Source organism: Chrysochloris asiatica, unplaced genomic scaffold (assembly GCF_000296735.1).
Source record: "Chrysochloris asiatica unplaced genomic scaffold, ChrAsi1.0 scaffold00128, whole genome shotgun sequence".
In the NCBI taxonomy this organism is placed as follows: Eukaryota; Metazoa; Chordata; class Mammalia; order Afrosoricida; family Chrysochloridae; genus Chrysochloris; species Chrysochloris asiatica.
This window is the reverse complement of record NW_006408646.1, coordinates 1,058,547-1,084,989: the sequence shown is the minus strand read 5'-3', so window position 1 is coordinate 1,084,989 and position 26,443 is coordinate 1,058,547. Positions and strand designations below refer to the sequence as shown.

General features: G+C 43.3%; 1 protein-coding gene across 1 annotated transcript in view; it reads right to left on the bottom strand.

Annotated features, from left to right (window-relative positions):
• The window catches only part of MYO18B (myosin XVIIIB), a 377,810-nt gene that overhangs the window by 161,954 nt on the left and 189,413 nt on the right, over positions 1–26,443 (bottom strand). Inside the window, exons 25-28 of the mRNA XM_006869188.1 lie at positions 17,536–17,655; positions 16,661–16,769; positions 13,228–13,352; positions 8,243–8,397 (exon numbers count right to left, since the gene is read on the bottom strand). Of these exons, the coding sequence (XP_006869250.1) occupies positions 8,243–8,397; positions 13,228–13,352; positions 16,661–16,769; positions 17,536–17,655 (509 nt within the window). The remainder of the gene's footprint in view (positions 1–8,242; positions 8,398–13,227; positions 13,353–16,660; positions 16,770–17,535; positions 17,656–26,443) is intronic.

Sequence of the window (26,443 nt, the reverse complement as noted above, 5' to 3'; positions counted from 1 at the left end):
GAACCTAATATTTATTGACTGATGAACAAATGAATGAATATGAGGGGAAACAAAAAAGTATTGCTACTAGGTTCTAGTTCATACATACACAGGCTGTGTTAAAACATGTTTCTGAAATCAGTAGATGACTGTAGACAAGTCCACTCAGTAACACACTTGTCTTAGTCTCACTAGGGTATCTTGAAAATAAGATCAAATGATCTTAGGCACTGATAAACCACATTAAAGCATGATCATTCTTGATATGATGCTGGATATTCACACATTAAGAACTGTTTGTTTCCCAAGAAGAAGACACAGAGGCCCAAGAAAGCTACTCAGAGCCACGTGGGATAATAAGAAACAACTTGCCAAGGTCCCACTTTCCCTCAAGGATGGTCACCATAGGTCACCATACTTCACATCATCGCAGTCAGTTGTCCCTGCCTTCTACCCTATCAATCCAATTAAGGAGTCTTTGACAAGCCTCAATAGACTGTGACACTGAGTCACTGGTCTTCACCCCAAACAGGAAGTCCATTGATCTTAAGGACTTGGGTGTGGTCAATAGAGCAGAACCAGGACTCTGGTGACAAGAAGGTCTCCCTTGGTTCAAGGTGAGCTCGTGTCCCCTAACACTAGATGGGTCATTAAAAACCTCAAAATCTAGAGAAAGTACCAACTTGAGGTTACATATGGGAGCGCTATTGTTGGGACCCATCACTCATCTGTCAGATTGTCATACTGTGATGGCTTGTGCATTGCTGTGATGCTGGAAGTCAAATCCATGGTGGGCAGATTTCAGCGGAGCTTCCAGACTAAGACAGACTAGGAAGAAAAAGAGGCAGACCACTTCTGAATGTCTAGCTACTGAAAACCTCATAAAGAGCAGAAGAACCTTGTCAGATATAGTTAGTGTCCAAAGATGAGCACCTCAGGTTAGAAGGTACTCAAAATACAAGGGACCCTGGGACCATCAAGGGAGAAGAGTGGAGTGCGGGACCCTATCCAGAGAAGTAGCGACTCCAGAGATGGAGGCAGAGACAACGTGGAGAGATGGAGCAGCTGGGGATTCTGGACTCAGGGAGGGAGAGGGGTTGTGTGCTGGCGACCAGGGGGCAGGCTTGCAGGGTGTGCCCTTTGGTTGTTTGAATGGTTATATACTCCTGAGTGCCTCGGTACACATCCAAAAGAACCAAAAAAAAAAAAAAAAAACAGAAGGAGGGAATGGAAGCAAATGCTGTTGAATGATAATATAATCATTGCAATGAAATGAAATACGATAAGATGAATGTAAAGCTGACGTTCTCCCATGTAAACTATCACTCAATTCACAATAAAAACTTAAAAAAACAAAAACTAGGGTAGAGTTGACCTTAATGGCATGGATGGAGTTAAGCTTCTTGTTGTTGTTAAGTGCCATTGAGTCAGTTCTGACTCATAGCGACCCTGTATAGGGTTTCCAAGGAATGGCTGCTGAGTTTGAAACACAGACCATGTGGTTCAAACTGACGTTGCAGTCAAGTGCTTATCCTACAGCACCATATCTTCATTTTCTGAAGTGGAACAACTGAAATTGAGGAAAAACATTGAAAAACTGCAAACATCCATTAATAATCAGAATGTGGAATGTAGTAAGTATAAAATGTCGAAAAATTGGAAGTTTTCAAAAGTGAAATCGAACAAATAAGGATCAATATCCTAGGCACTAGTGAGGAGAAACAGACTGGTATTGGACATTTTGACTCTGATAATCACATGGTTTACCATGCCAGGAACAACAAATTGAAGAGGAATGGTATCACATTCACCATCAAAAAGAACATATCCACAGTCTGAGATAGGATAATATCCATATGTCTAAAAGGAAAACCAGTTCATAGCACTATTATTCAAATTTACATACCAACCACTGAAACCAGTAATGGTAAAAAATTTAAATTCTACCAATTTCTTCCGTTTAAAAAAGCAAATATGTAATCAACATGTCTTGATCACTGCTGGTGATTGGAATGCAAAAGTTGGAAACAAAGAGGAAGGATCTGAAGTTGGAAAATAAGGCCTTAGTGATAGAAATGATGCTGGAAACAGTATGATAGGCTTTTGCAAGACCAATGACTTATAGTGGATTTCTGCTGCTGCAAAGATTTATAGCTGTCTGAAACCCTAAGCAGGGTCACTGTGGGTCAGAGCTTACTAGAAGGCATTTACCAACAATGACTTATTTATTGAAAACACCTTTTTTCAACAACATAAAATGCAACTATACACCTGGACCGTACGAGGTGGAATACAGAAGCATCAAGTTGACTACATCTGTGGGATGAGACGATAGAGAAGAAGCTCAATATCATCAGCCAAAATAATGCCAGGGACGAATTACAGAGCAGACCATTAGTTGCTCATATGCAAGTTCAGGCTGAAGTTGAAGACAATTAAAACAACTCCATGAGAACCAAAATATGACCTTGAGTTTATCCCACCTGAATTTAGAGACCACCTCAAAGACAGATTTTATTCATTAGACACTAATGATCGAAGAGAAGAAAGGTTGTGGAATAACATCAAGGATATCATGCATGAGCCAAAATATGACCTTGAACAAATATGATCCATTAGACACTAGTGACCAAAGACCAGAAGAATTGTGGGATGATATAAAAAACATCATACAGGAAGAAAGCAGGACATTAAAAAGACAGAAAAGATGAAAGTGGATGTCAAAAGAGACTCTGAAACTTGCTCTTGAGCTAGAGAAGAAATGATGAAGTAATAGAACTGAACAGAAAATTTCAAAGGGCAGTTAAGGAAGACAAAGCCAAATATTATAATGCAATGGGCAAAGACATGGAGTTAGAAAACCAAAAGGAAAGAACATGCTGAGCATTTCTCAAGTTGAAAGAACTGAAGAAAAACATTCAAGTCTTGACTTGTAATATTGAAAGATTCTATAGACAAAATATTGAATGACGCTAGAAACAACCAAAGAAGATGGAAGGAATATGCAGTCACTGTACCAATTAGAATTATTTGATGTTCAATCATTTCAAGAGGTAGCATTGAAGAGAATCTATAGCATTGAAGGAGGCAGTCCTGGCAACACTAAAGATATTGGAGAAAAACTATGCTCCAGGAATTAACGGAATACAAACTGAAATCTTTCAATAAATTGATACAGACCTGGAGGTGTTCACTCTTCTATACTAAGAAATTTGAAAAACAGCTACCTGAACAACTAATTAGAAGAGATCCATATTTGTGCCTATTCCAAAGAGAGGTGATCCAGAAGAATGCAAAAATCATTAAACAATATCATTAATATCATATGCAAGTAAAATTTTTCTAAGGACAGTTGCATCAGTATAGTGACAGAGAGCTGCCAGAAATTCAAGCCAGATTTAGAAGAGGGTGTGGAATGAGCGATATCATTGCTGATATCAGATGGATCTTAGCTGAAAGCATAGAATACTAGAATGATATTTACTTATGCTTTATTGGCTATGACAAAGCGTTCAGCTGTGTAGATCCTAACAAGCTGTAGATAACATTGAGAAGAATGGGTATCCCAGAACATTTAATTGTGTTCATGAGGAACTTGTACATAGACCAAGAGGCAGTCGATCAAACAGAACAATGGCATAAAATCAGGAAAGGTGTGTGTCAGGTATCCTTTCACCATACTTATTAATCTGTATGCTGAGCATATAATCTGAGTAACTGGATTATATGAAGAAGAATGTGGCATCAGGATTGGAGGAAGCGTCATCAGCAACCTATGATATGCAGATGACACAAGCTTGCTTGATGAAAGCAAAGAGAATTTGAAATACCAACTGATGAAGATCAAAGACTATATGAATGGTACCTCAATATAAGGAAAATAAAAATCCTCACAAATGGACAAATAAATAGCATCATGATAAACGAAGAAAAGATTAAAGTTGTCAAAGACTTCAATTTGCTTGGATTCACATTCAATTCTCATGGAAGTAGCAGGCAAGAAATCAAACGGAATATTGCATTATCCAAATATGCTGTAAAAGACCTCTCTAAAGTGTTAAAGAACCAAGATGTCAGTTTGAGGACATCAAACTAAGATATGCCTGACCCAATCCATGGCATTTTCAATTACCTCATATGCATGTGAACATTGGACAATAAATATGGATGACCATAGAAGAATTGATGCATTTGAATTATGGTCCTGGCATAGAATACTGAAATTACCATGGACTGCCAGATGAACAAACAAATCTGTGTTGCAGGAAATACAGCCAGACTACTTCTTGGAAGCAAGGAGGATGAGACGTCATCTCTCATGGGTTGGTCATGTTATGAAGGGATCAGTCTCTGGAGACGGATATCATGCTAGATAAAGTGGAGGGTCATGAAAAAGAGGGAGATCCCCAACAAGATGAACTGACACAGTGACAGCAACAAGGGACTCAAACATAGCAACAATTGTGAGGATGGCACAGTACCAGGCAGTGTTTCGTTTTGTTGTTTATGAGATCACTATCATTTGGAACCAACTTTACAGCAACTAACCACAACAACAACTGTTGGGAACACCCCAGAGCTTTCTGACTGACTTTTGGTGACATCCTTCACGAGCCTGTACTCGCTGTATCTGAATGGAAGCACTGTGATGATGATGACGCAGCTGTCCCAATGTGCCAGGCCCTGGGCTCGGGGCTATTCAGTCCTTCCAGCAATTCATCAAGAATGATACTATACCCATTTTATAGAGGAGGAAACTAATGTTCAGAGAAGTGGAGTGACTCAGCCCAAAGTTCTAAAGTGGTGGAGGTACACTCTGTACCTAGCTTGTCTTCTGCCTTAGCTACTCCCTCATCTACCTGCACATGCCCGAGGACAGTGGGATATAACAGCAAGGGTCAGGGAGTGACTGGTGTTTGAGAGGTGATCCTGGTCAACTGATGCCAATGAATGGCTCTTACAGACCCCAACTCCTGCACCACACAAACCAGACAACTGCCTGAGGCCTGACAGATTCTCACCCACCCTTCTCCTCATTCAGAATGGGCCTTGGATTCAGTATCCCATGACTGTGGGAATCACTGAACCCAGCACAGGGCTTACCCCAAAGAAGCCAGCTGAGAGTTCCATCAGCCTTTGGAACTGAGCTTTATGATCCATGTGATAGTCATGGAAACAAGAAGCCAACCCAGCACGGAACCATTCTGAATGACTTTGAACTTAAAAGTCCAGTTGGACAAGGAACTTCACCAGCTTGGAATCAGCAATGAAGGAAGGAGCTGCATCCATAATTTGATAGGACTCAGTGAGATATGAAAAAGCCCTGGTCTCATAGTGGGCTATACATTGGGCTGCTAACCGCAAAGTCAACAGTTTAAGCCTACCAGCCATTCTGAAAGAGAAAGAGGAGGCTTTCTGCTCCTATAAAGATTTATAGCCTCAGAAACCCTATACAGGGTCACTATGAGTCAAAATTGACTTGACAGCAAGATATGAGGAGTATTGCTGACTTCTAAATCTCTCCCTCTTCATATTCAGTCTTCCTGAAACTACACCAGTGAGATTTCTACTGCCCTCATAGGCTCCCTGCTTAAATGCTGGGCCACTTGGAAGGGTAATTGCTGCCATCTGTAATTAGCACAAGAATAAAAGCAAGCCCCTACAGGTTTTGTAGCAAAAAGGGGGGAGTGGTTGATCTTGCAGTCTAGAAGAGGAGGACCCTGAGACCATCAAGGAAGAAGAGTAGGAGTGGAGTATGGGACCCTATTCAGAGAAGCAGCGACACCAGAGATGGAGGCAGAGATGATGATGTGGAGAGATGGAGCGGCTGGAGACTCTAGACTCATGGAGGGAGAAGGGCTGTGTGCTGGCAGCTGGGGACAGGCTTGCAGGGTATGCCCTTTGGTTGTTTGAATGATTGTATATTCCTGATTGTTTGGGTGTACATCCAAGAAAAAACAACAACAACAACAACAAAAAAATGGAGTAGAAGAAGCAAATGCTGTTGAATGATGATGCATGGAGGGAATTGTAATCATTGCAATGAAATTAAATACGATAGGCAATAGGTTGAGTGTAAAACTGATGTTATCCCATGTAAACTATCACTCAATTCACAATAAAAACTAAAACAAAAGAAGAAAAAAAAAGTGAGCTCCTCCAAAGAAATGATGGCTGACCAACCTGGGAGGCTCACAGCCTAGGTGAGTACTCAGAGGAGGAAAGGCAAGGATGAAGCAAGGGGGGCGTTCCCAGTGAGGCATCATGGATGTGTGAAGACTTGGAATGAAGGGTTCTGGCCAAGAGAGAGATGGAATTTTTGGACTGCAGAAACTCCAACAGCAGACCTCCTCACATCTGAGAGTTGATAACCTCTTGGAGATTATTCAGAGCAGTCTTGGAACCTACTGGCGAGGACCAGGATGGTCATAGCTGGAAGCAGAGCTAGGTAAAGATGGACTCCATGCCTCTCACTTGACAGGTAGGGAAAGCAAGGTCCAGAGAGGCAATGCCATCTGATAAGGCCACACAGCAGTGGCTGTCTCTCCAGCTACAAGAGTAAGGTTTGGCCAAAGCACCCAAGGAGAGGCAGAAAAGGAATAGAGTAAGATATTAATGATGTTGTTGTAGTCGACCCCGACTCATGACAACCTGATGCACAACAACATAAATTTCCACCCAGTCCTAAACCATCCTGACATGATGACCAGTGAAGCAGACTTGGGATTTTCACTGGCTAATTTTCAAAAGTAGATCACCAGGCGTTTCTTCCTCATACATCTTTGTCTGGAAACTTCACTGAGTATCAAAACCACATGCAAGCTTCCACTGATGTCATTTGACAAGGCCACACGGCAAGTGGCCGTAGTATGACTGACAGGAAGTAACTGAATCCATGTCTTCCAAGTGTAAAGCCAGAATTCTACCTCTGAACCACCAGTTTGAAGGGAGAGCATACAACTCCCAAGAGATTTCTACTTCAGCTTGAAGAAGCCAGCTCAGGAAAGCTCAAGGATGAATGAGATAAACAATATTTAACACAAATCGAGTTAAAAATCTATGCCACTCCTTCCACGAAAAGCTTCTCAAAAAATGCCCATCCTGGTGCACATAGGAACCCTTTTCTGTATTTTATCCTGGACCATCATCTATAAATGACTGAGCTTTACTTATTTCTTTCCTGTGACATCTGCATCAGGACCCTTCCCACCGCTACCCTCAGCAAGTGAGTTACAGACCTTAAGACATAGCCACGTTGTCAAGGGGCAAGAGAGTCATGGGACTTGAGGTTTTGCATAAGGAGAACCATGAGTGAGCATTTGAGTTCCAGTCTAGGCTTCACCATGGACCAGCTGAGGCAGCATCCAAATGACAAAGGAACTATTGGAACCAGTGTGCAGATATGAGACCGGCATCTTGTTTGGGCACAAGGTTCAGTTTCTTCCAGAATTGCTCACATGATCTGAAAGTCCAAGCACTAAATTAGGTAGCAGCTCTAGTTTGTGGCCTCACCCACTGGTTTTCAACAATGGGGATAGGAGCTGGCATTATTGTTCATGATCTCCTACCAACACTAGCCCCTTTAGATATGCCTACCATTTCATTCAGTCCTCCACACAAGGAGGGGTTTCTAGTCCCCAACTGAAGGAGAAAGACTCTAAGGGTAAGAAAAGTTGTATGTCTTGACCAAAGTCACACAACTAAGAAAGGGCACTGGGGGACTTGAACCTAGGAAGTTCAGCCTCAGCATCTGCATTCCAAACCACCATGATATATCGCCTATAACCTCCCTTGGCAATTGGAGGATGATAAGTCCCAGAGACGTCAAGAAAGTTCCCCAAGGACATGTGGCCAATTTGTAGCAGAGTTGGGTAGGAGAGAAGGATGTTCTTGGGAGAACCCCATCAGCAATAAAGAGTGTGAGTTGTTATCAGGTACCATCGAATCACTTTTTGGCTCATAGCAGCCCCATGGGTCAAGGTAAAATTACTCCATAGAATATTCTAGGCTGTCGTCTTTACAAGAGGAGATCACCACGTCCTTTTCTGGTGGAGTTTGATAACTATTTGGTTAACAGTCAAGTGTCTAACCATTATGGCACTGAGTCTCCTTAAGGTGTGTATGGGCTGGGAAGAGGGAAGTAACTAGAGCAAATGCAAGGATTCAAACCCCCTACATGGCGAGACTTAAATGAGGTGGTGGCACTTTAGGAGAAGAAGCTGGAGGCTCCAGAAGACCCAAGACAATGCAGAACACCACTCACTTCTTTTGCTTCTTCTCCAGCTCATGGCTCCGACTTTGCTGGTTCTCAAGCAGGACGCGTGTGTCTTCCAGATCACAGGTCACATGGTGGCACTTCCTCTTAAGCTGCTGAGCCATCTTCTTGGCGCCCTCGTAAGCGCTCTGCAGCTCCCCGAGCTGTGAAAGCAACAGAACAAATGATTTCTGCCTCTGGGAGCTGAAAGGAGCCCTGGTGGCCCACTAGGTTAAGCATTGGGCTGCCAACTAAAAGGTCAGTGATTGAAACCCATCAGTCACTCCACAGGAGAAAAATGAGGCGGTCTGTTTCCATAAAGATTTGCAGCCTCAGAAACCCCTGTGGGGCAGTTTTAGTATGATTGCTGTGCTCTGCTATAACTGCTATGAGTCGGAACCAACTTGATGGAAATAGGCAACAGATAGCCATTGCTGTTAGTTGTGGTTAAGTGCCATTGAGTTGGTTCCAACTCAGTGACCCTACCTACAACCGAACAAAACACTGCCCAGTCCTGCACCATCCTCACACCTGTTTCTATATTTGAGCCCATTGTTTCAGCCACTGCGTCAATCCATCTCATTGGGGTCTTCTTCTTTTTTCCACTCACCCGCCACTTTACTAAACATGAAGTCGTTTTCCAGGCGACTGGTGCCTCCAGGGACAAAGTAGCCCCAGAGTAGCCACAATGGCATGTCTCAAAAACCTAAGCAGGAGATCTTTTTCTACTAAGAGACAGACCCAAATAATTGGAACTCTCGATGGCACGTTCAACGGGCTGAATTTCATGGGAATGAGCGCAGCCTTAAACCAACAGCAAAACAAGCGTCTCCCATCGTCAACCAGGAAATCCCCTCCCATTGTCCTACTTTGGATATGGGAAAGAATGCAAGTCAGCACACTCCCTTTGAAGAAATGGCCTCATTAAAGAATTGCTTTAAATAAGCAAAATGCTGAGTTAATGAAGCCTGTAATTCTAAATTCAGTATTTGAAGGCAAATGGGATGTTTTCTTATATTCTGCCGCTCAGAGAAGGTTGCCGTTTTATTACTTTTTAATGTTGCCTGGCTATCCCCCTTCCTTGGGGAAAGTGACCTGACTTTATAATGTGTGAATAAGGGGCCGGGCTGCTTCTCTGCGGTTTCCTACTGTTTATCTACAGTTCAGAAGAGTTCTTGAGGACCACAACTGAATGCCTGTCTTGGAAGCAACCACGAAGGAACCACTATTAACTGCCACCACGGAAGATCCTGAGTCTCATTTCCACATTTCATAGACACTTTTCTCTGGAGCCCCTGCCCTCTGCCTAAGCAGTGCAAACAGTTAGTGAACTCCACCACTTATACTGAGCGAGTAGGAGGTTTGAGCCCACCCAGAGGTATCTCAGAAGATATGCCTGGCGAGACACTTCTAAAAAAAATTAACCACAGAAAACAACTCTATTGTGATGCACACGGTGTCACTGTGCATCGGGGTCTACACAAGAGCAACTGGTTAAGAGGACATGATAGGAAACAGGTCAATATGGCCACCACACCTATGGTATTTCATTATGAAGGAGACCAAGAAGAAAGCAGATATGTATAGCACAACACAATAAAGTTTATTTGGAGAAAGCAGTTCAGGGATAACCAAGTCAATCTGTATCACAGAAGACTTCTTGGAGGGACCAACATTGCAGCTTAGATCTTAAGATAAACTGGGGTTATCTAGGGGAGGGCGGATGGTGGGGAGTAAGAAAGTGTCAGAGAAGAGGGAACAGAACGTGAAAATGCTCGGAGATGACAGAGCAAGAAGAAAGCTGAGTGTGGTTGCAGTCTGTGGTGGACTGGAGCTGGCTTATACTAGCATATGAGACCCAACTGCACATCACTGTTCAACTCCACACTCCGGCACATGACAGGAATAGTTTGAAGTCAGCCCTTGTGGGAATATTTACACCATGGAAATGGGCAAATGCTACACATCAGGGCTTTCTTGTTTTTCTTCTTTGGGGAGCTGGTTTATCTGCACCTGCTGGTTAGATCATTAACTAGTTAAAGCATAAACTATGGGTAACTGAAGACAACACTGGACAGGAAAAGACTCTCGAAATATTCACATAGAAAGGTTCAATAGATCATGTTATACAAGGTGGCTTCAAAAAGTTCATGGAAAAAATGGAATAAAAATATAATAGTTTTTCCACAAATTTTTTGAAGCCCCATTGTATTTGTAATGTCTGTTTTTATTGTTGAGTGCCATTAAGTCAGGTCTGGCTCTTGTGACCACAGTAGGGTTTCTGAGGCTTTGTCTTTATGGGAACAGAAAGTTTCATTTTCCCCTATGGAGAAGTTGCTGGACTTGAACTACTGACCTTGTTTTCCATAGTCTAGTGCTTATCCTATAGAGCCACCAGGCTCCCTAACCAAGCAGCAGTCAAGAAATAATATGACGTATTACATTAGGCAAATCTGCTGCACAAGACCTCTTCAAAGTGTTGAAGAGCAAAGGTATCAGTTTGAGGACTAAGGTGCACCTGACACAAACCATGGTATCTTCAATAACTTCATATGCATGTGAAAGTTGGATAGTGAATAAGGAAGACTATATTGATACATTTGAGTTATGGTATTGGAGGAGAATATTGAAAATACCATGGACTGCCAAAAGAACAAATCAATTTGAGTTGGAAGAAGTACAGTCTGAGTGCTCCTTGGAAGCCAGGATGCACAGACTTAATCTCTCATACTTGAGACATACTGTCAGAAGGGACCAATCCCTGTAGAAGGATATCATGTATGGTAACGTGGCAGGTCAGGGGAAAAGAGGAAGTCCCTTAGCTAGGTGGATTGGCACAGTGGCAGCAGCAATGGGCTCAAACGTAGCAGTGATTGTGAAGTCAGAGCAGGACCAAGCAGTGTTTCGTTCTGTTGAGCATAGGGTCGCTTTGAGTCAATGCCAACTCAATGGCACCTAACAACAACAAAAGAAAGTTAGTGTTTCAAAACCCATCAGCCACTCCTCAGAAACCCTATAGACTCAATTGCACTTAACAACAATAACAAAGTCAGAATACTAATGGTAGATGTGAATGTATAGTGGCATAGTGAAAGAGGAGAGGAGCAGCGGACAGATCCAGAAATATCCCAAAGGATAAGTCCTTGTCATCAAGCTGATTCCAACTCACAGCGACCAAAGATATGCAGAGTGGAACTGTATTTGTGGGGTTTCCAAGGCTGTAACCTTTCAGAAGCAGAAAGCTAGGTCTTTCATCTGAGGCACCTCTGGTAGGTTTGAGCCACTAACTTTTTGGTTAGCAGTCAACTGATTAACAATTTACACCACTCAGAAACTCCCTAAGGATAGAAGCCCAGACAACGACAAGAGGCAAAGCCTCTTGTGTATTGGAATGAAGAAAGTGTGTATTGGAATGAAGACCCTTACGTTAAATCAGTGTTCCTGAAGGAGCTATATCTCTAAGAGGGGACAAGAAAATTCTAATCTACTGCCCCAAAGGGTGATGAAGAAGCTTGCATCTGTCTCTCAGTGGAGGAAACTGTCCTTACAAATGAAATCAGAACCCCAGACTTGCACATCATGTGGTTTAGAGACCTAGCAGACATTTTCACAGGTTGCAAAAAATGTCAAACTGAGAATTTAAGATGCTCTTATGGGCCATGGTAGAAGAAAGTGAAGAAGTGCTCTTCTGAGATGAACATGGATCACACATCTGTTAGCAAAGAACTCCCAATAAAATCAAGAAAAAGTGAAGGACATTTTTAAATGCCTGCTGATAACCAACACACGATACAAAAATAACTACACAGCCCAAGTTCATCATAAGAATTGGAAGGAAAGAGAAGCATTCTACAATGCAGGTGACCTAAGATGATAGCAGAGGGGTTGGAGGGGTGGGCTGGAGATGAGCTTTCAATTGAAGTTTACAGGACGCACAGGAAATGACCAACTATGTGAGTCTGCGCACTGTCAGGAATAGTACAATCTGAAGGAGGCTCAGAGAGATCTTAGCTGCAGTGGGGCAGGTGGTTGAAGGGAAGAGTCTGGACACGAGGAGACTGGCTCAGAGGCTGTTGCTCTGCTCTATATGATGGTGTTGAGGGAATAGAACAGAGGCATTGGGAATGGAGAAAACGGGACTGTTTTTAACGCATCATTACAATCACTTTATAGGTGAGAAAGCTGAGGTCTGAAGGGTAACGTGATTTCAGCAAGATCAAAATAGAAATTGAACTGGAACTCAGATATCCTGAATTAACAATGCTCAGTTAATAATCTTCATACCACAAAGTATCTCCCCTCCCACGCTTGGTGGTTAAGTTGGCTCCAACTCATAGTGACCCTGTATAGGGTTTCCAAGGAGTGACTAATGGGTTTGAACTGCCTACCTTGTGATTGGCAGTTCAGTGCTTATCTTACAATGCCACAACAGGACTCCTACCATCCTGGTGTTGTTGTTGTTGGGTGCCATCGAGTCGGTACCGACTCATATCAACCTATACACAAACAGAACAAAACACTGCCTGGTCCAGGGCCAACCTCACAATTGTTGCCATACTTGAGCCCATTAATGTTGCCACTTTGTCACTCCATCGTGCTGGGGGTCTTCCTCTTTCTCTCTGACCCTGGTAAACCCCACAAAACTCACTGCCTGTCAAGTCCATTCCAGCTCATGGCAACCCCATAGGGTTTCTCAGGTTATAATCTTGATGGAAGCAGACTGCCTTAGCTTTCTCCCACAGAGCAGCTGGTGGGTTTGAACCACCAACCACCAATCTTAGCAGGCAACACTTAACCCATTGTACCACCATGTTTTCTTTTGTAGAAGGCCCATGTATCAAAATATTTTTGTCTTCTATATCCTTCAGTGACCAGCATTTGTACTAACAGTGAATATTGGGAATGGGTGTTGTCCTCTTCCTCCCTCTCAGGTTCAGCCAACACTTTGATCACTCCGTCACACTTCTGAGACCAGGCTTTCCATTCCTTCTTACCTTCTGCTCGAGTTCTCTCCTGGATGTAATCTCTGAGTCCAGCCTCCCTTCACATTGCTGTAAGCGCTTTTTGAGGAACTCATTTTCCATCTGTGCACAGTCCAAGCGCATTTGCCATTCATCAGCTGTTGAAGAGAGGGAGGCCAGGAACATGTATGGGAGGAGAAAGAGAGAGCTCTTCCATTTCTTAGCTATTTGCATGCAATTTCTCAGTACTCATACAGTGCCTGAAGTTTGACTTTGAACTTCAGTTTAAGAAATCCTGTCTTATATCCAGGATAAAAAAAAGTACAGCTATCACTACCAACAGCTCTGAAAGGGATCACGTTAGAAAGATCTGGATACAGTGGAAGAAAAACATGGAGCAAAACTCAAAATCATAAAATAAAAAAGGCTTGTTTGTTGGACAGAAACTGATAGAACCTCCAAGAGTATGGCCCTTAGACATTTCCAGGTCTGGAAATGAACACAGCCCCATGGGTCCATTTTCAACCAAACAATAGGTCTACAAGGTGAATAATAACACTAGGAAAGTCTATATTCCTTAAAATAATCAATCATTTGACATAAAAAACAAAAAGGCAGCATTTGTCCTAAGACCAAGTTCCGAAGGCAGGACACTGTAGAAGAAGGAGCAATGCAAATGGGAAACAGGAAGTGGGATAAATGTGTCTGATTGTTGAAAGGAAAAATGATTTGCTCTGTAAAGTTTCACCCAATTTACAATAAAAAGTTAAATAAAACACTGCCTGTCCTAGCCACCTCCCGCTCTCGGAAGGTTTTGATTGCTCTCTTGCTTCTAAGCTTGGCTGACTTACACTCTTCAGTTGTCGCTATAACTGTGCACATACAGTTTCGTTATATAAGGAGACAGCACCACTCTGAAGGACAGGGTGCTGGTCTCGTTTTTTGTGAGTTCTCAACATCCCTAGAAGCTTCCCTACACACAGAAGTTTCCCCATTCCTGTTGACATGGGTTCACCAATTGTCTAATGTACCTACTAAAAGAACAGGCCAAAAGACCCACCTGTATGGCCTACTAGCCAACCTTCCATTGAGTATGTAATTCATAACTGTTGGTTGAATGAATTGATGATGATGCTGAAGTCATAACCCCTGGTATACCTAAAAATGTGACTTTATTTGTAAATCAGGTCTTTGTAGATGTAAAGGAGTTAAGATGAGGCATTCTAGATTAAGGTGGACCCTAATCCAATAACTGGTATCTTGACTATTGTTGTTGGCTGTTGTTGAGCTGATTCCAAGTGATAGTGACCCTGTGTGACAGAGAAGAACTGCCCTTAGAGTTTATGGAAGCAGACCACAATGTTTGTCACCCATGGAACTGTGAGGGTTGGCTTGAACCACCAAACTCTCCATTAGCTGCTAAGTGCTTAACTCTTTTACACACATGAAACTGTTCACTGCAGATTAGCACGTGAGTACATGGAATGCTGTGTTTACCTTGCTTATCTGTTAATCCGATGCTGGGTACACACCACAAAAGTTTCTCTCTCAATATTTAGCCATGCAAGAAGGAAAGGCTTACTTATTGTTGTTGTTTAATAATTGTGTTGGCATTTCAGCGGTGCAATTGAAGTGTTTTATTTCTTCGTTCTGCTCTCCTCTAAAGAGCTCTGGTAGCATAGTGGTTATGAATCGGGCTGCTAACCTCAGGGTCAGCAGTTCAAAATGACCAGCTTTACGCTGCTCCCATAAAGATTTACAGCCTCGGATACCCTGTCCAGGGTCGCTATGAGTCAGAACTGACTTCACGGCACATAACAACAACTCTCCTCTATTTTAGAAATTTTCTCTAATGCATATGTGTTGCCTTCATAATGAAGAACAGAGTATTTGTGGGCTGATTTCATGGAATGAAGATGCAGAGTCGAGAGCATATAGAGCATGGTGTCTAATGTGCTCATGGGCTTTTGTCAACTTCCGTATCCTTCCAGAGAACAGCCATTGGGGAGCATCCATTAAGCATGGACCACAGTCTGGATGGAACCAGTGGTGATCCTCTTGTGGGGAAACCACACCAACCACACAACTAGTTATAGAGGGACATGTTCCTACTCACAACATGGACTCACCTTGCTAGGTTTCCCAAATCATCGAGTGGACCCTGACTCAAAGTAACCCTCTAGGGGAGAGTACAATTTCTCCCTAGGGCTTCCAAGACTATAAATCTTTATAGGCGCAGACAGCCTCATCTTTCTCCAGCAGAGCAGGTAGTGGGTTTGAACTGCTGACCTTGCAATTACCAGCCCAACGTGTAATCCAGTACACCACTGGGCTCCTTCTCCCATATCAGGGGACCTCACCCTCCTCTGCATCAACCTCCCTTGTAAGTACCTCCTCCAGGCATTCCCAAGGTGAGAGAGGAGTAGAAAGCAAACACACCTTGCTCTTTCTCCATCACCATCTGGCCTCCTTTCCTCTGAAGCTCCCTGACATCCCTGGGGCATGAAATCTCCAGGTGTACTGAAGGACTGACACCAGCATTCCACAGAAGCTAAAACACTGGGCATCCTCACCCATCTCCAATGAGCAGGAGAGAGGAGTGAGAGGTACAGCAGCAAGCTGAGTAGCAGAGATGTCCCCACGCCCATCCAACCATGGACTGTGAGTCTCCAGGAATTCTGGCATCATGAGCACACTTATCCTTGAGCAATTTAGAAGTCCTCCCTGGTTCTCTCCATTCCTTTACTGAATGCTGAGAACCTGACACAGCTTTGCCATCTATAAAACGGGGGTTCTAGTCGTGTTCATGCTGTGAGGTTGTTATAAAGATGGGTAGGGATCCTATGATTGCTAGTAATTAAAACAATCTCGCAGCTCACAATCATTCAGTACTCTGTGATAAGCACATGGCCAAATGCTTTCTAGTAATTGCCTATGACTGTACCCATTTGAAAGATGGGGACATAGAGGTACTACTGATCTCATTGTAACTCATCTATTAAGAGATAGAGGCAAAATTTCCATCGAAATGACTTTTCTCAAGATTTCTACACACAAAACAATCCATATATACGAGGGGGCTTCAAAAAGTTCAGTGGAGAAACAGAACCAAAAGACAATGGGATTTCCCCATGAATCTTTTGAAGCACCCCTCATATATATAAAAGTGACCTTTCCATATAACTAATATTTACATTTTGTTTTTACAATCACTAACCAGCTCTTGTCACAGTGATGATGTATTTTTTTTTGGAACAAGGTTGGATGATCTGTTTAATGTATCATTCATTCTTCAACTAGATTGAAGACCCAGACAGGAAAGAAATGTGATTTTTGTTCTTTGCCATGGTTGAAGCCTCTAAAACTGGGTCTACCACATAGTACATATTTGTAAATGAATGAATGACAAGAGAAAAAAATGAACAAATGAAATGAAAAAAGCCACCAAGGGTCCCACTCTGTTTACCTTCTCCAGCACGATTTCTTTCCAGGTCATTCAACTGAATTTTCTGCTGAGCTTCTTGTAGCTGCTTCTCCACTTCTCCCAAATTCTTCTGCACTTGCTCATACTTGCTCTAGAAGAGAGGTCTCAAGGTATACAAACCCACTCCCACTGCTGTTGAGCCAATTCTCACTCAGAGAGATCCTGTAGGACAGAGTAGACCTGCCCCCCGAAGGTTTCCGAGGCTGTCAGTCATTACGGGAGCAGACAGCCTCATCTTTCTCCCTTGGACCAACCACCTTTCAGTTAGAGGTCCAATGTAACCCATAGGGCCACCAGAACTCCTTTGAGCTATCTGTAGGAGCTGGAAGGCCACCCACAGCACAGTTCTCACCGATGACACCTCCCACACCCAGACAGCGTGAGCTGCTGTGAGTCAGCCCATGATTCCTTGCAACCCCACACACAATGAGCCAATGCCATCCCCATGATTGGTTGCGATCCATGGAGTTTTCATTGGCTGACGTTTGGAAGCAGACCATCAGGCCTTTCTTCCTAGTTCTTCTTAGTCTGAAAGCTGCCCTGAAATTTGTTCACTATGACAGCAACATGCCCTCATGGACAGACAGGTGGCCTCTGTGCATTGGCCAGAATTGAACCCGGGTCTCCCATGTGGAAGGTGAGGACTTTACCACTGAGCCCCCGCTGTCCCCATAAGAGACCCACATGGTCTCCTGGGTCTCTAGTGCCTGACAGCCATGTGGCCTTTGAAGTGCTCGTAGGCTCATCAGCAAGCCTGGGCATCTTGCTCAGGCTGACCAGATGTGAGCCCAAAGGAACAGTCTCAGTCACTCCGAGCTGCCCTGTCCAGTCACCTCCAGCCACCTGTGCCCCCTCACCTTCAACTCCTGCACTTCCCGGAAGATTCTTAGCCGCTCTGCCCTCTCACCCTCCAGTGCCTGACAGGCCACGTCACCTTTGAAGCGTTCATCCGAAAGCTCTGTTGTCAAGTCAGTAATCTGGAAGGAGGGGATGAAATCAAGAAAGGGTCTCTTGTGTGGCTACTGCCCTTATGCCTCTGTGTACACTCTGCTGGACCACCCTTGGAAAAACCATTGGCTATCAATGAAAACTTGGTCCCTGGATGACACAGTTTGTACACATCAGCTAATCTAAAAATAGGTGGTCTGAACACATACAGTGGTGTGGAGGAAGAAAGGCCTGGCAAACTGCATCTGTAAAGAGGACAGCTAGGAAAACCCTGGAGCAGTTTCCCTCTGTAACACATGGGTTACAATCGACTTGATGGCAATGGATTCTTTTTTACCATTGTAAAGCCCCTTTACGTAGAATGAGACAGTTACAAGCATAGATTTCAGAATTGCTTTGCTTCTGCTGTGTTGGAATTCTTGGCCCAACGGTCACTCACTGTGTGACTTTGAACAAAGTAGGAGTCCTGGTGTGGCACTGTTAAGTTAATGCGCTGGACTGCAAAGTCGGTTCGAGCTGCAAGGTTGGCGGTTCGAGCTCACCAGTCACTCTTCAGAAACCCTTTATAGGGTTGCTATGGTTTGGAATGGACTTGATGACACTTAACAACAGGATACCTATGAGATCTCAGTTGTTTCAACTTTGAAGGGGGAAATTAACATATCATTGATCTTAATCGTAAATAAGTTACATAAAGCTTCCCATAAGCACATGGTCACCATAAAAAAAATTTCAAACCAGCTGCCATCAAGTCCATTCCAACTCAGAGGGACCCAAACAAGATAGAGTAGAACTGCTTCCTAGGGTTTCTGAGACTGTCAATCTTTATAGGCACAGAAAGTCTCATCTTTCTCCCTGGGACAGCTGGTGGGTTTGAACTTCCAACCTTATGGTTAACAGTCCAGTGCCTATCCCACTATGCTGCCACCCAGTAAACTGGGTCCCCACCAGTAAACCTTGTTACCATTCCCGGAAGCCCCTCTGCTCCCATCACATAATTCACACACACACATGCACACACATGGCATCAGCTGTGTTTGTTCCAACCTATTTATGCTAACCTATTCAGTTAGCTAGCAAATCAACAAATTAATAATGAATGGACAAAGAGTGTCCATGAAAACTAAGTTGAATGCTTTGAAAGAAATTGCTAAAGACAGTTGTTTTTTAAAATTGCTGTCAAGTAGGTATGACCAAGACAAACACTTGAAGCAAAATGTTAGGTTTAGCTCTTCAAATTACTTTGGCAATTGTTCTGCATTAAAGAAACTAAAACTCAAAATCCTACATAAACCAACCAGATATACTGTTTTTGAATAGATCCTGACTCCTAGCTGCCCTAAAGGACAGAATATAACTAGCCCATAGGCTTTCCAAGGCTCTAATCTTTACAGAAGCAGACCACCCGTGGGTGGGTTTGAAACATCAACTGTTCATTTAGCAGCTGAGTGCTTTAACCATTGTGACACCAGAGCAAGAGACAAGAAACTTGACTACATGCACTCAAAATGATGGACAAGATTCACCCAATTCACAATGAAAGCAGGACTAAATCCATGGTCATTAAGTCTATTTCAACTCACAGTCACCCTATAGGACAGAGTAGAACTGCTCCCTGGGGTTTCCAAGGCTGTATATTTTTACAGGAGCAGATGGCCTCAGCTATCTCTCATGGAGTGGCTGGTGGATTTGAACCACCAACGCTGCAGTTAGTAGCCCAATGCCTATCAGTTGTTGTCATTGCTAAATGCCACTAATTCAGTTCCGATTCATAGTGACCCTGGTATAGGGTTTCTGAGAAACAGCTGCTAACCTTATGGTTAGCAGTCCGGTGCTCATCCTACAGCATCACACCAGGACTCCCTGTGTTACCAGAGTGACTTCAAAATCCTACACAGGGAGGTTTAAGAAAAAAATAAGTGAAAAGACAGAAGCTCATACTTAAAAGGCCTTGTTCCTACTCAGAAATGGGTGGGTTAAGTTATACAGACTTTAAGTTAAAGATAAAATGTTTGTAAATAAATTCCCACTTACACTGTTGTTGCTGTTTTTAATTCACTAAGCAATTGCAGATCTCAAATAGGTCAGATAGATAAGTGGAGTTTTACGATGTTATTTGGAGCATGGTGGTTCTGTAGAATAAGGACTAAAGTGCTAACCACAACATCAGTAGTTAGTGCCCACCAGCCACGCCTCAGGTGAAAGATGAGGCTTTCTGCTCTTGCAAAGATTTCCAGCCTCAGAAACCCTATCCAGGGTCACTATGAGTCAAAACCAACTCAAAGGCACGCCACAACAGCACCAATTTTATTGTTCCAAAATGCAACCTTCAGAAGTTCAAGGCTAGAGAGAGAGGAGAGAGACAAACGTGGCTAACAGTCATATGGAAAATATTTTGTTCATGAAACCAAGGCTAGAGGCAAGAAGCAGGGTGTAAGTCCAGACACAACCACTGAACCCTTGTATGATGTTCTCCTCTGGGGCCTTATTCACTTTAACTGTAGGATGCACTGCATTCAGTCATGTCTAACATCCTTCACTACCATCCGTCTGTCAGTTTGTCATACTGCAGTGGTCTGCACTTTGCTTCAATGCTAGAAGCTATGCCACCAATATTTCAAATACCAAAGGGTCACCCATGGCGGACAGGTTTCAGTAGAACTTTGAACAAAGACAAACTCTGGAGACAGATTTACTTGCCAAATGTAGTCAGTAAAGCCCTTAGTATCCAACATGTTTGCTTTAGCTATGTCCTCATGAGACTCAAGTTACTGGACACATCATGTTTGATGGAGTGGAGAGGCACAGTGGCCACAAAGATGAACTCAAACATAGCCATGGCTATGGGATGGCATGGAACAGGGCAGGGTGTCCTCCTCTTACAGTACTTGAGGTCCACAAGACTCACAGTAACTCCTACAATGTCCTTCTCGTATCTGGATTCTGCCCACAAATGTTGGTTATGAAGATGTCATCAGACCCTCTGTGCTGTGACTGGCATTTGGGGTGACCATACAGAAGCTAAGTGGTCCCTCCAGACTAGAAAACCACTTCAAGCTAGTCTCTAAGCCATACTATCAACTCATTCAGCTGCCCCAAGAAGCAGGAGGAGGCACATTTGTATATTCTAACATGACAACACCCCCCAAAATAGGTGGCCAAGGAGGGGAGAAACAAAGAAAAAAGGAAATAGATTGCAGAATCTAATGTTTGGCCTGATTCTACTTTTTTGTTTGCATTTGCACACAAAAATGCATTCTCAAACTGTTAACAGGAATTTCCCCTCCTAAAACTGTAGATGTACAGTAGACTCTCATTGCCAAGTAATGTGTTTCCGCATTGCTGAAAAAAAACAAAAACACAGTATGTGTGTGTTACCACAAATATGTGCTTTGTTGATAAAAAGAAAAGAGTCCCCTTCTCCAAAAAATCGTCTTTCAAAAGTAGTTGGAAAAAAACAAATAGTGACACTAGAAAATTTGGGGCCGCTTTGCATATTCTAATGTAATCCCATCCTCAATTCCCACCTTCTAGTTGCTTCTTATGGCCTATTCACTTCCCATCTAGCTGGCCTCTCTGGGGACTGCTTTCAAATGGAAAAGAGAGTCTGGGAGAGTATTCAGAGGTCTCACAGCAAGTGAAGTGGCAAAGTCAGGATCTGAAACCAATTCATCAGATCTAAGTGATGGCCTCCAGTCAAAGGCTGAGGGGTTTCTCAGGGTGTCCCCAGATGTTTTCTTTATGCGAGTCCTTAACGTGGTCTCTCGAACATGTTCTGGGGGAGGTCTTGCCTTTGCCATGACCTGGATGGTAGCTGAAATGCAAATGGCAAGATTCATCCATGGTGCGGCATGCACCAGGACTTCACTTCCCTTCACGGCTGAGGGGTATGTGTGAGGAGTCCATAGTGTGGACACACCCATATTTTGTGTATCTATTCCGTAGTGGTTACGAATCGGGCTGCGAACCTTAAGGTCAACAGTTCAAAAACTACCAGCCACTCAGCGGGAGAAAGATGAAGCTTTCTACTCCCGTAAAGATTTACACCCTCGGAAACCCTGTACAGGGTCGCTATGGGTCGGAACCGACACGACGGCACTTAACAACAACAACAACAATTCATCTGTTGGGAGCCCTGGTGTGACACTCTTGGATAAGCACTGGACTGATAGCCACAAGGTTGACAGTTTAAACCCACTAACCCCTCCTTGGAAACATTATGCAGGGTCGCTAAGAGTCAGAACAAACTCAATGGCACTTTTAGTTGTTGTTGTTAAGTGCCGGCGAGTTGGTTCCGACCCATAGCGACCCTGTACAGGGTTCAATGGCACTTAACAACAATAATAAATTCATCTGCTGATGGATATTTGGTGGTTTCCACCTTTGAGCTATTGTTTAGGAGACAGTGGGCTGTAAGGGTGATAAACAAATTTGGAAGCAAATAGTGGTAATGGTTGCACAACATGATGAGCACAATTGATGGCTTAAAAATTGTGGCTATGACAAAAGCTTGACTAAATGGAAAGGAGCCCTGGCGGCACAATGGGTTAAGTGTTGGGCTGCTAACCAAATGGCAAGTAGTTCTCCCACCTGAGGGAAAACCATGCGGCTGGCTGGTCCCATAAAGACTGACCATCTTGGATGGCTGTTAGTCGGAATTGACTCACAACAGTAGAGGTTTTTTTTGTTGTTGCTGTTTTTATAGTCATAGTTAGCTGCTCCCTGGAAATGCTATACAAGGTGGCTATGAGTCAGAATCAACTCGGTGGCATGGAACAACAACTAAATAGATATTTCTGTCTCGCTAAGCCTTCCCCTGAAGAATTCTGGGCTCTTCAATCTATACCACTTCAAGATGGCGGTTTTGGCATCCTTGAGGAACTCAAATTGTGTTCCTGTTCTTCGAGTTTGGGCGGAAAAAGAAGTCTGAAAGGACCAAATCACAGTTGTAGGGTGGATGGGGTAAGGTTTCCCTGCAAAATTCTCATAGGATAGAGTGAAAGGAGGACAAAGTTAATTTGACACATTCATGCATTGTTACTCTTGAAAACTGAGAGAAAGACAAGTTGGCTTTGTGCTCCCACAAAGATTTGCAACTTCTGAAATCCTATAAAGAGTCGCTATGAGTCAGAACTGACTCAACAGTACAAACAACAACATCAACCCTCAAAAAATGAGCAGGTGTTTTTGTTGTGATGGAAAAAATGTCTTGGCACAACTTTCCAGATCTTTTTCTTATTTTTTTTTTTAAAAAAACTTCTTCATAATAAGTCCCAGTGATTATCTTGTGTCCTTTAAGAAACTCTATCAAGATGCCCCTTTGGGATCCTAAAAAAAAAAAAAAACAGTTGCCATAACCTTCCAAGCTGAACTCTCTGCCTTGGATTGAACTGGCCCAGCAGATCCACTTGGAAGCCACATTTACCTCTGGACTTGTTTTTTGTTTTTTTTTTTTTTTTTTTCATGCTTTATTGTGAATTATATGATATTTTACATGAGAGAACTTTAGTTTTACATTCATTCCACTGTATATTGTTTCATTGCCATGGTTCCAATCCCCTCCATGCATCATCAACCCACCAAAGGGGATACCCTACAAACCCGCCCCCTACACTCCTCCCCCCCCCCCCAGTCTTCAGCACACAGTCCCTCTCCCTCTCTGGATCCAAAGTTCCCATCCGCTTCATCACTCCACGTCATCGTCTCTGCCTCCATCTCGGGCCTCGCTGCTTCTCTGGGTAGGGTCCAGCTCTCGGCTCTTCTCCCTTGATGGTCCTAGAGACCTCCGCTCCTAGACTGGAGAATTAATCACTCCCTTCCTTGCTACAAAACGTCTACCTTTACATTTCCAACCCTCACAATCAGTTGTTTTTGAAGGCCCTTAAGGAGCTCTGGTAGCATAGTGGTTACAAATCGGGCTGCAAACTGCAAGGTCAGCTGTTTGAAACTACCAGTTGTTCCTCGGGAGAAAGATGAGGCTTTCTGATCCCGTAAAGATTTACAGCCTCAGAAACCCTGTTCAGGGTCGCTATGGGTTTGAACCGACTCGACGGCACTAAACAACAACAACAACAACAAACAAGACGTATTGCTCTTGCTGTTGTTAAGTGACATGGAGTCAGTTCTGATTCATGGCAGCCTTGTATAGGGTTTCTGAGGAGCGGCTGGTGGGTTTGAACCACCGACCATGTGGCTCAAACTGACCTTGCAGTCCAGTGCATTATCCTGCAGCACCAAATCAGGACTAAAGCAATTGTATTACTAAAAGCATCCACAGAACACAGTTTAAATGTGTTTTGTTTAGAACTGGAACCTTACTAGCAATACTTTTTGTCTTATACTCATATTTATCACATTTTTTTTTTTTTTTAAGCTGACTCACTGAAGAAAAAGAAGGGAAAAAATGGCAAACCCCAGGATTTTCTGATGCTTCAAACCAGAATCTCTGAGGCAGGCCTAGGAATCTGTACTTCAATCCACTCCAGGGTAATTCATGTGCACAACAAGGTTTGAGAATGGCTGCTACAGAAACAGCCAGAATCTCCTCTGAATATCAGCCTCACACTGGACTCTAGATGGGTTCTATATTTAAGGAGTCCTGGTGGTGTTGTGGGTTAAACATTGGGCTGCTATCCCCAAGGTCAGCAGTTCAAACCCAACAGTTGCTCTGAGAGAGAACAATAAGGCAATCTGCTTCCATAAAGATTTATAGTTTCTGAAACCCTATGGTTCTTCTGGACCCAGGAGGGTCGTTTTGAGTTGGAATCAACTCAACAGCAGTGAGGGGAGGCAGTGGGCTCCATATTTCCTGGATACCCAAACGTGTTGGAGTTGGGAAAGAAATCATGCCCAGTAGGTACAGACTGGTACATCCGGGCCCGCCCCAGCTCCCACCCATCCTGCCCTGCCCTGAGATCAGCGATAATCCCAGGATCCAAGATTGTGTCCTTTCCACTTTAGTCAATGAGTGTGAAATTTAATTTGTGCTAATCGGATTGAGTAAGGGGAGCACAAAATTAATTTAATGCATTAATTTGGAGTTTCACAGAACCCAAGTCTGGAGCCCAAGAACAGTAAGTCCTTTCCAGCTAGGGAAGAGACAAAGGTTTGCCATAGACAAGCAGCCCCTGGCCTCCACCTGCCCCCACAAATCCCTCTCCCTTCCCACACAGCCCTGCCCAGGGGCTTTGTGGCTAGAGGTGAGGAGTGGGCACCTCAGTTGTTGTTGTTAAGTGCTGTTGAGTCAGTTCCAACCCATAGCAACCCTGTATAGCATTTCCAATGAGCAGCTGGTGTGCTTGAACTGCCAACCTTGTGGTTCAAACTGACTTTGCAGTCCAGCGCATTAACCCACAGCACCACATCAGGCCTCCAGGACCTCAGCTGTTAGGAAATGCAAAATTAAGGCTCATTTAATGAAGGTTTGTAAACTCAGAGGGTCCTTCCGGATTACTCAAGGACCAATTAGCTAGAAATTATATTGGAAACATCTGCAGATCCGTCACCCAGTTCAATCATCAGAGACACTCTTTCCAGTTAGGGACAATGGTATCCAAGGGTCAACCAGGATTAAAAAGGGAACAGAAATGAGAAACTTAGAATACGTTTTGCATAGAGTCTAACAAAATATGCCCTGTGCTCTGGCAGTATTTGCTGTTAGGGGTAAGTTGTTTTTAAGCACCAAAAAGTTGGTTCCAACTCGTAGCAACTCTGTATAGGGTTTCCAATGTGGTTTTGAACAGTTGACCTTGTGGTTCATAATCCAGTGCTTATTCTGTAGCACCACACCAGGAGTCTTAGGGAAAGGCCGTTGTTGTTGTTATGTGTCGTTGCATTGGTTCTGACCTATAGCGACCCTGTATAGGGTTTCCAAGGAGCAGCTGGTGAGCTTGAACTGCCGACCTTGCAGTTCTGATGCATTAATCCACAGAACCACATCAGGACTCCACTAGCGAAAGGCACACAAGTGAAAATTTCTGTTGTTGAGAATTCTATACAGCAAAACATACACCTATTCAAAATAGGTTGTTGTGTCGTTAAGTGCCATCAAATCAGTTTTGACTCATAGCGACCTTGTATAGGATTTCAGAGGAGTGGCTTGTGGATTTGAACCAACAACTTTGCAGTTCAAATTGACCTTGAGATTCAGTGCTTATCCTACAGTACCACACCAGGATTCCAGTTAGATAGTTGTTGTTGTTGTTAAGTGCCATCAAGTTGGTTTTGACTCATAGCAACCCTGTATAGGGCTTCTGAGGAGCAGATCAACTGGTAAGTTTGAACCACTGACTGCAATTCAAACTGACCTTGTATTACAATACTAATCCTACAGTGCCACACCAAGACTCCTGTCAGATAGTTGTTGTTGTTGTTGTTAAGTTGTTGTTTTTAAGTTCCATTGAGTCAGTTCTCACCCATAGTGACCCTGTATAGGATTTCCAAGGAGTGGCTGGTGAGCTTGAACCACCGACCTTGTGGTTCAAACCAACCTTGAGGTCCAGTGCATTAACCCGCAGCGCCACACCAGGACTCCAGTTAGTTAGTTGTTGTTGTTAAGTGCTGTCTAGTCAGTTCAATAGTTTTGTAGGATTGAAAACATTATAAAGTAGGTTATTGTCCTTTTTTTGAGGCTGAAGAAACTGAGGCACAGAAAGGTTAATGTCACACAGCTGCAAACAGTAGAACTGAGAAGTGAATGCAATCTGACTCCAATGTTCAAGTTATTATCCATATCACTGCACTAGTTTTGAATCACTAAATAATAATGGGGGGAAAGCACTCAATACACAAAACATTCTGGAAATCCCTTAGAGTCTC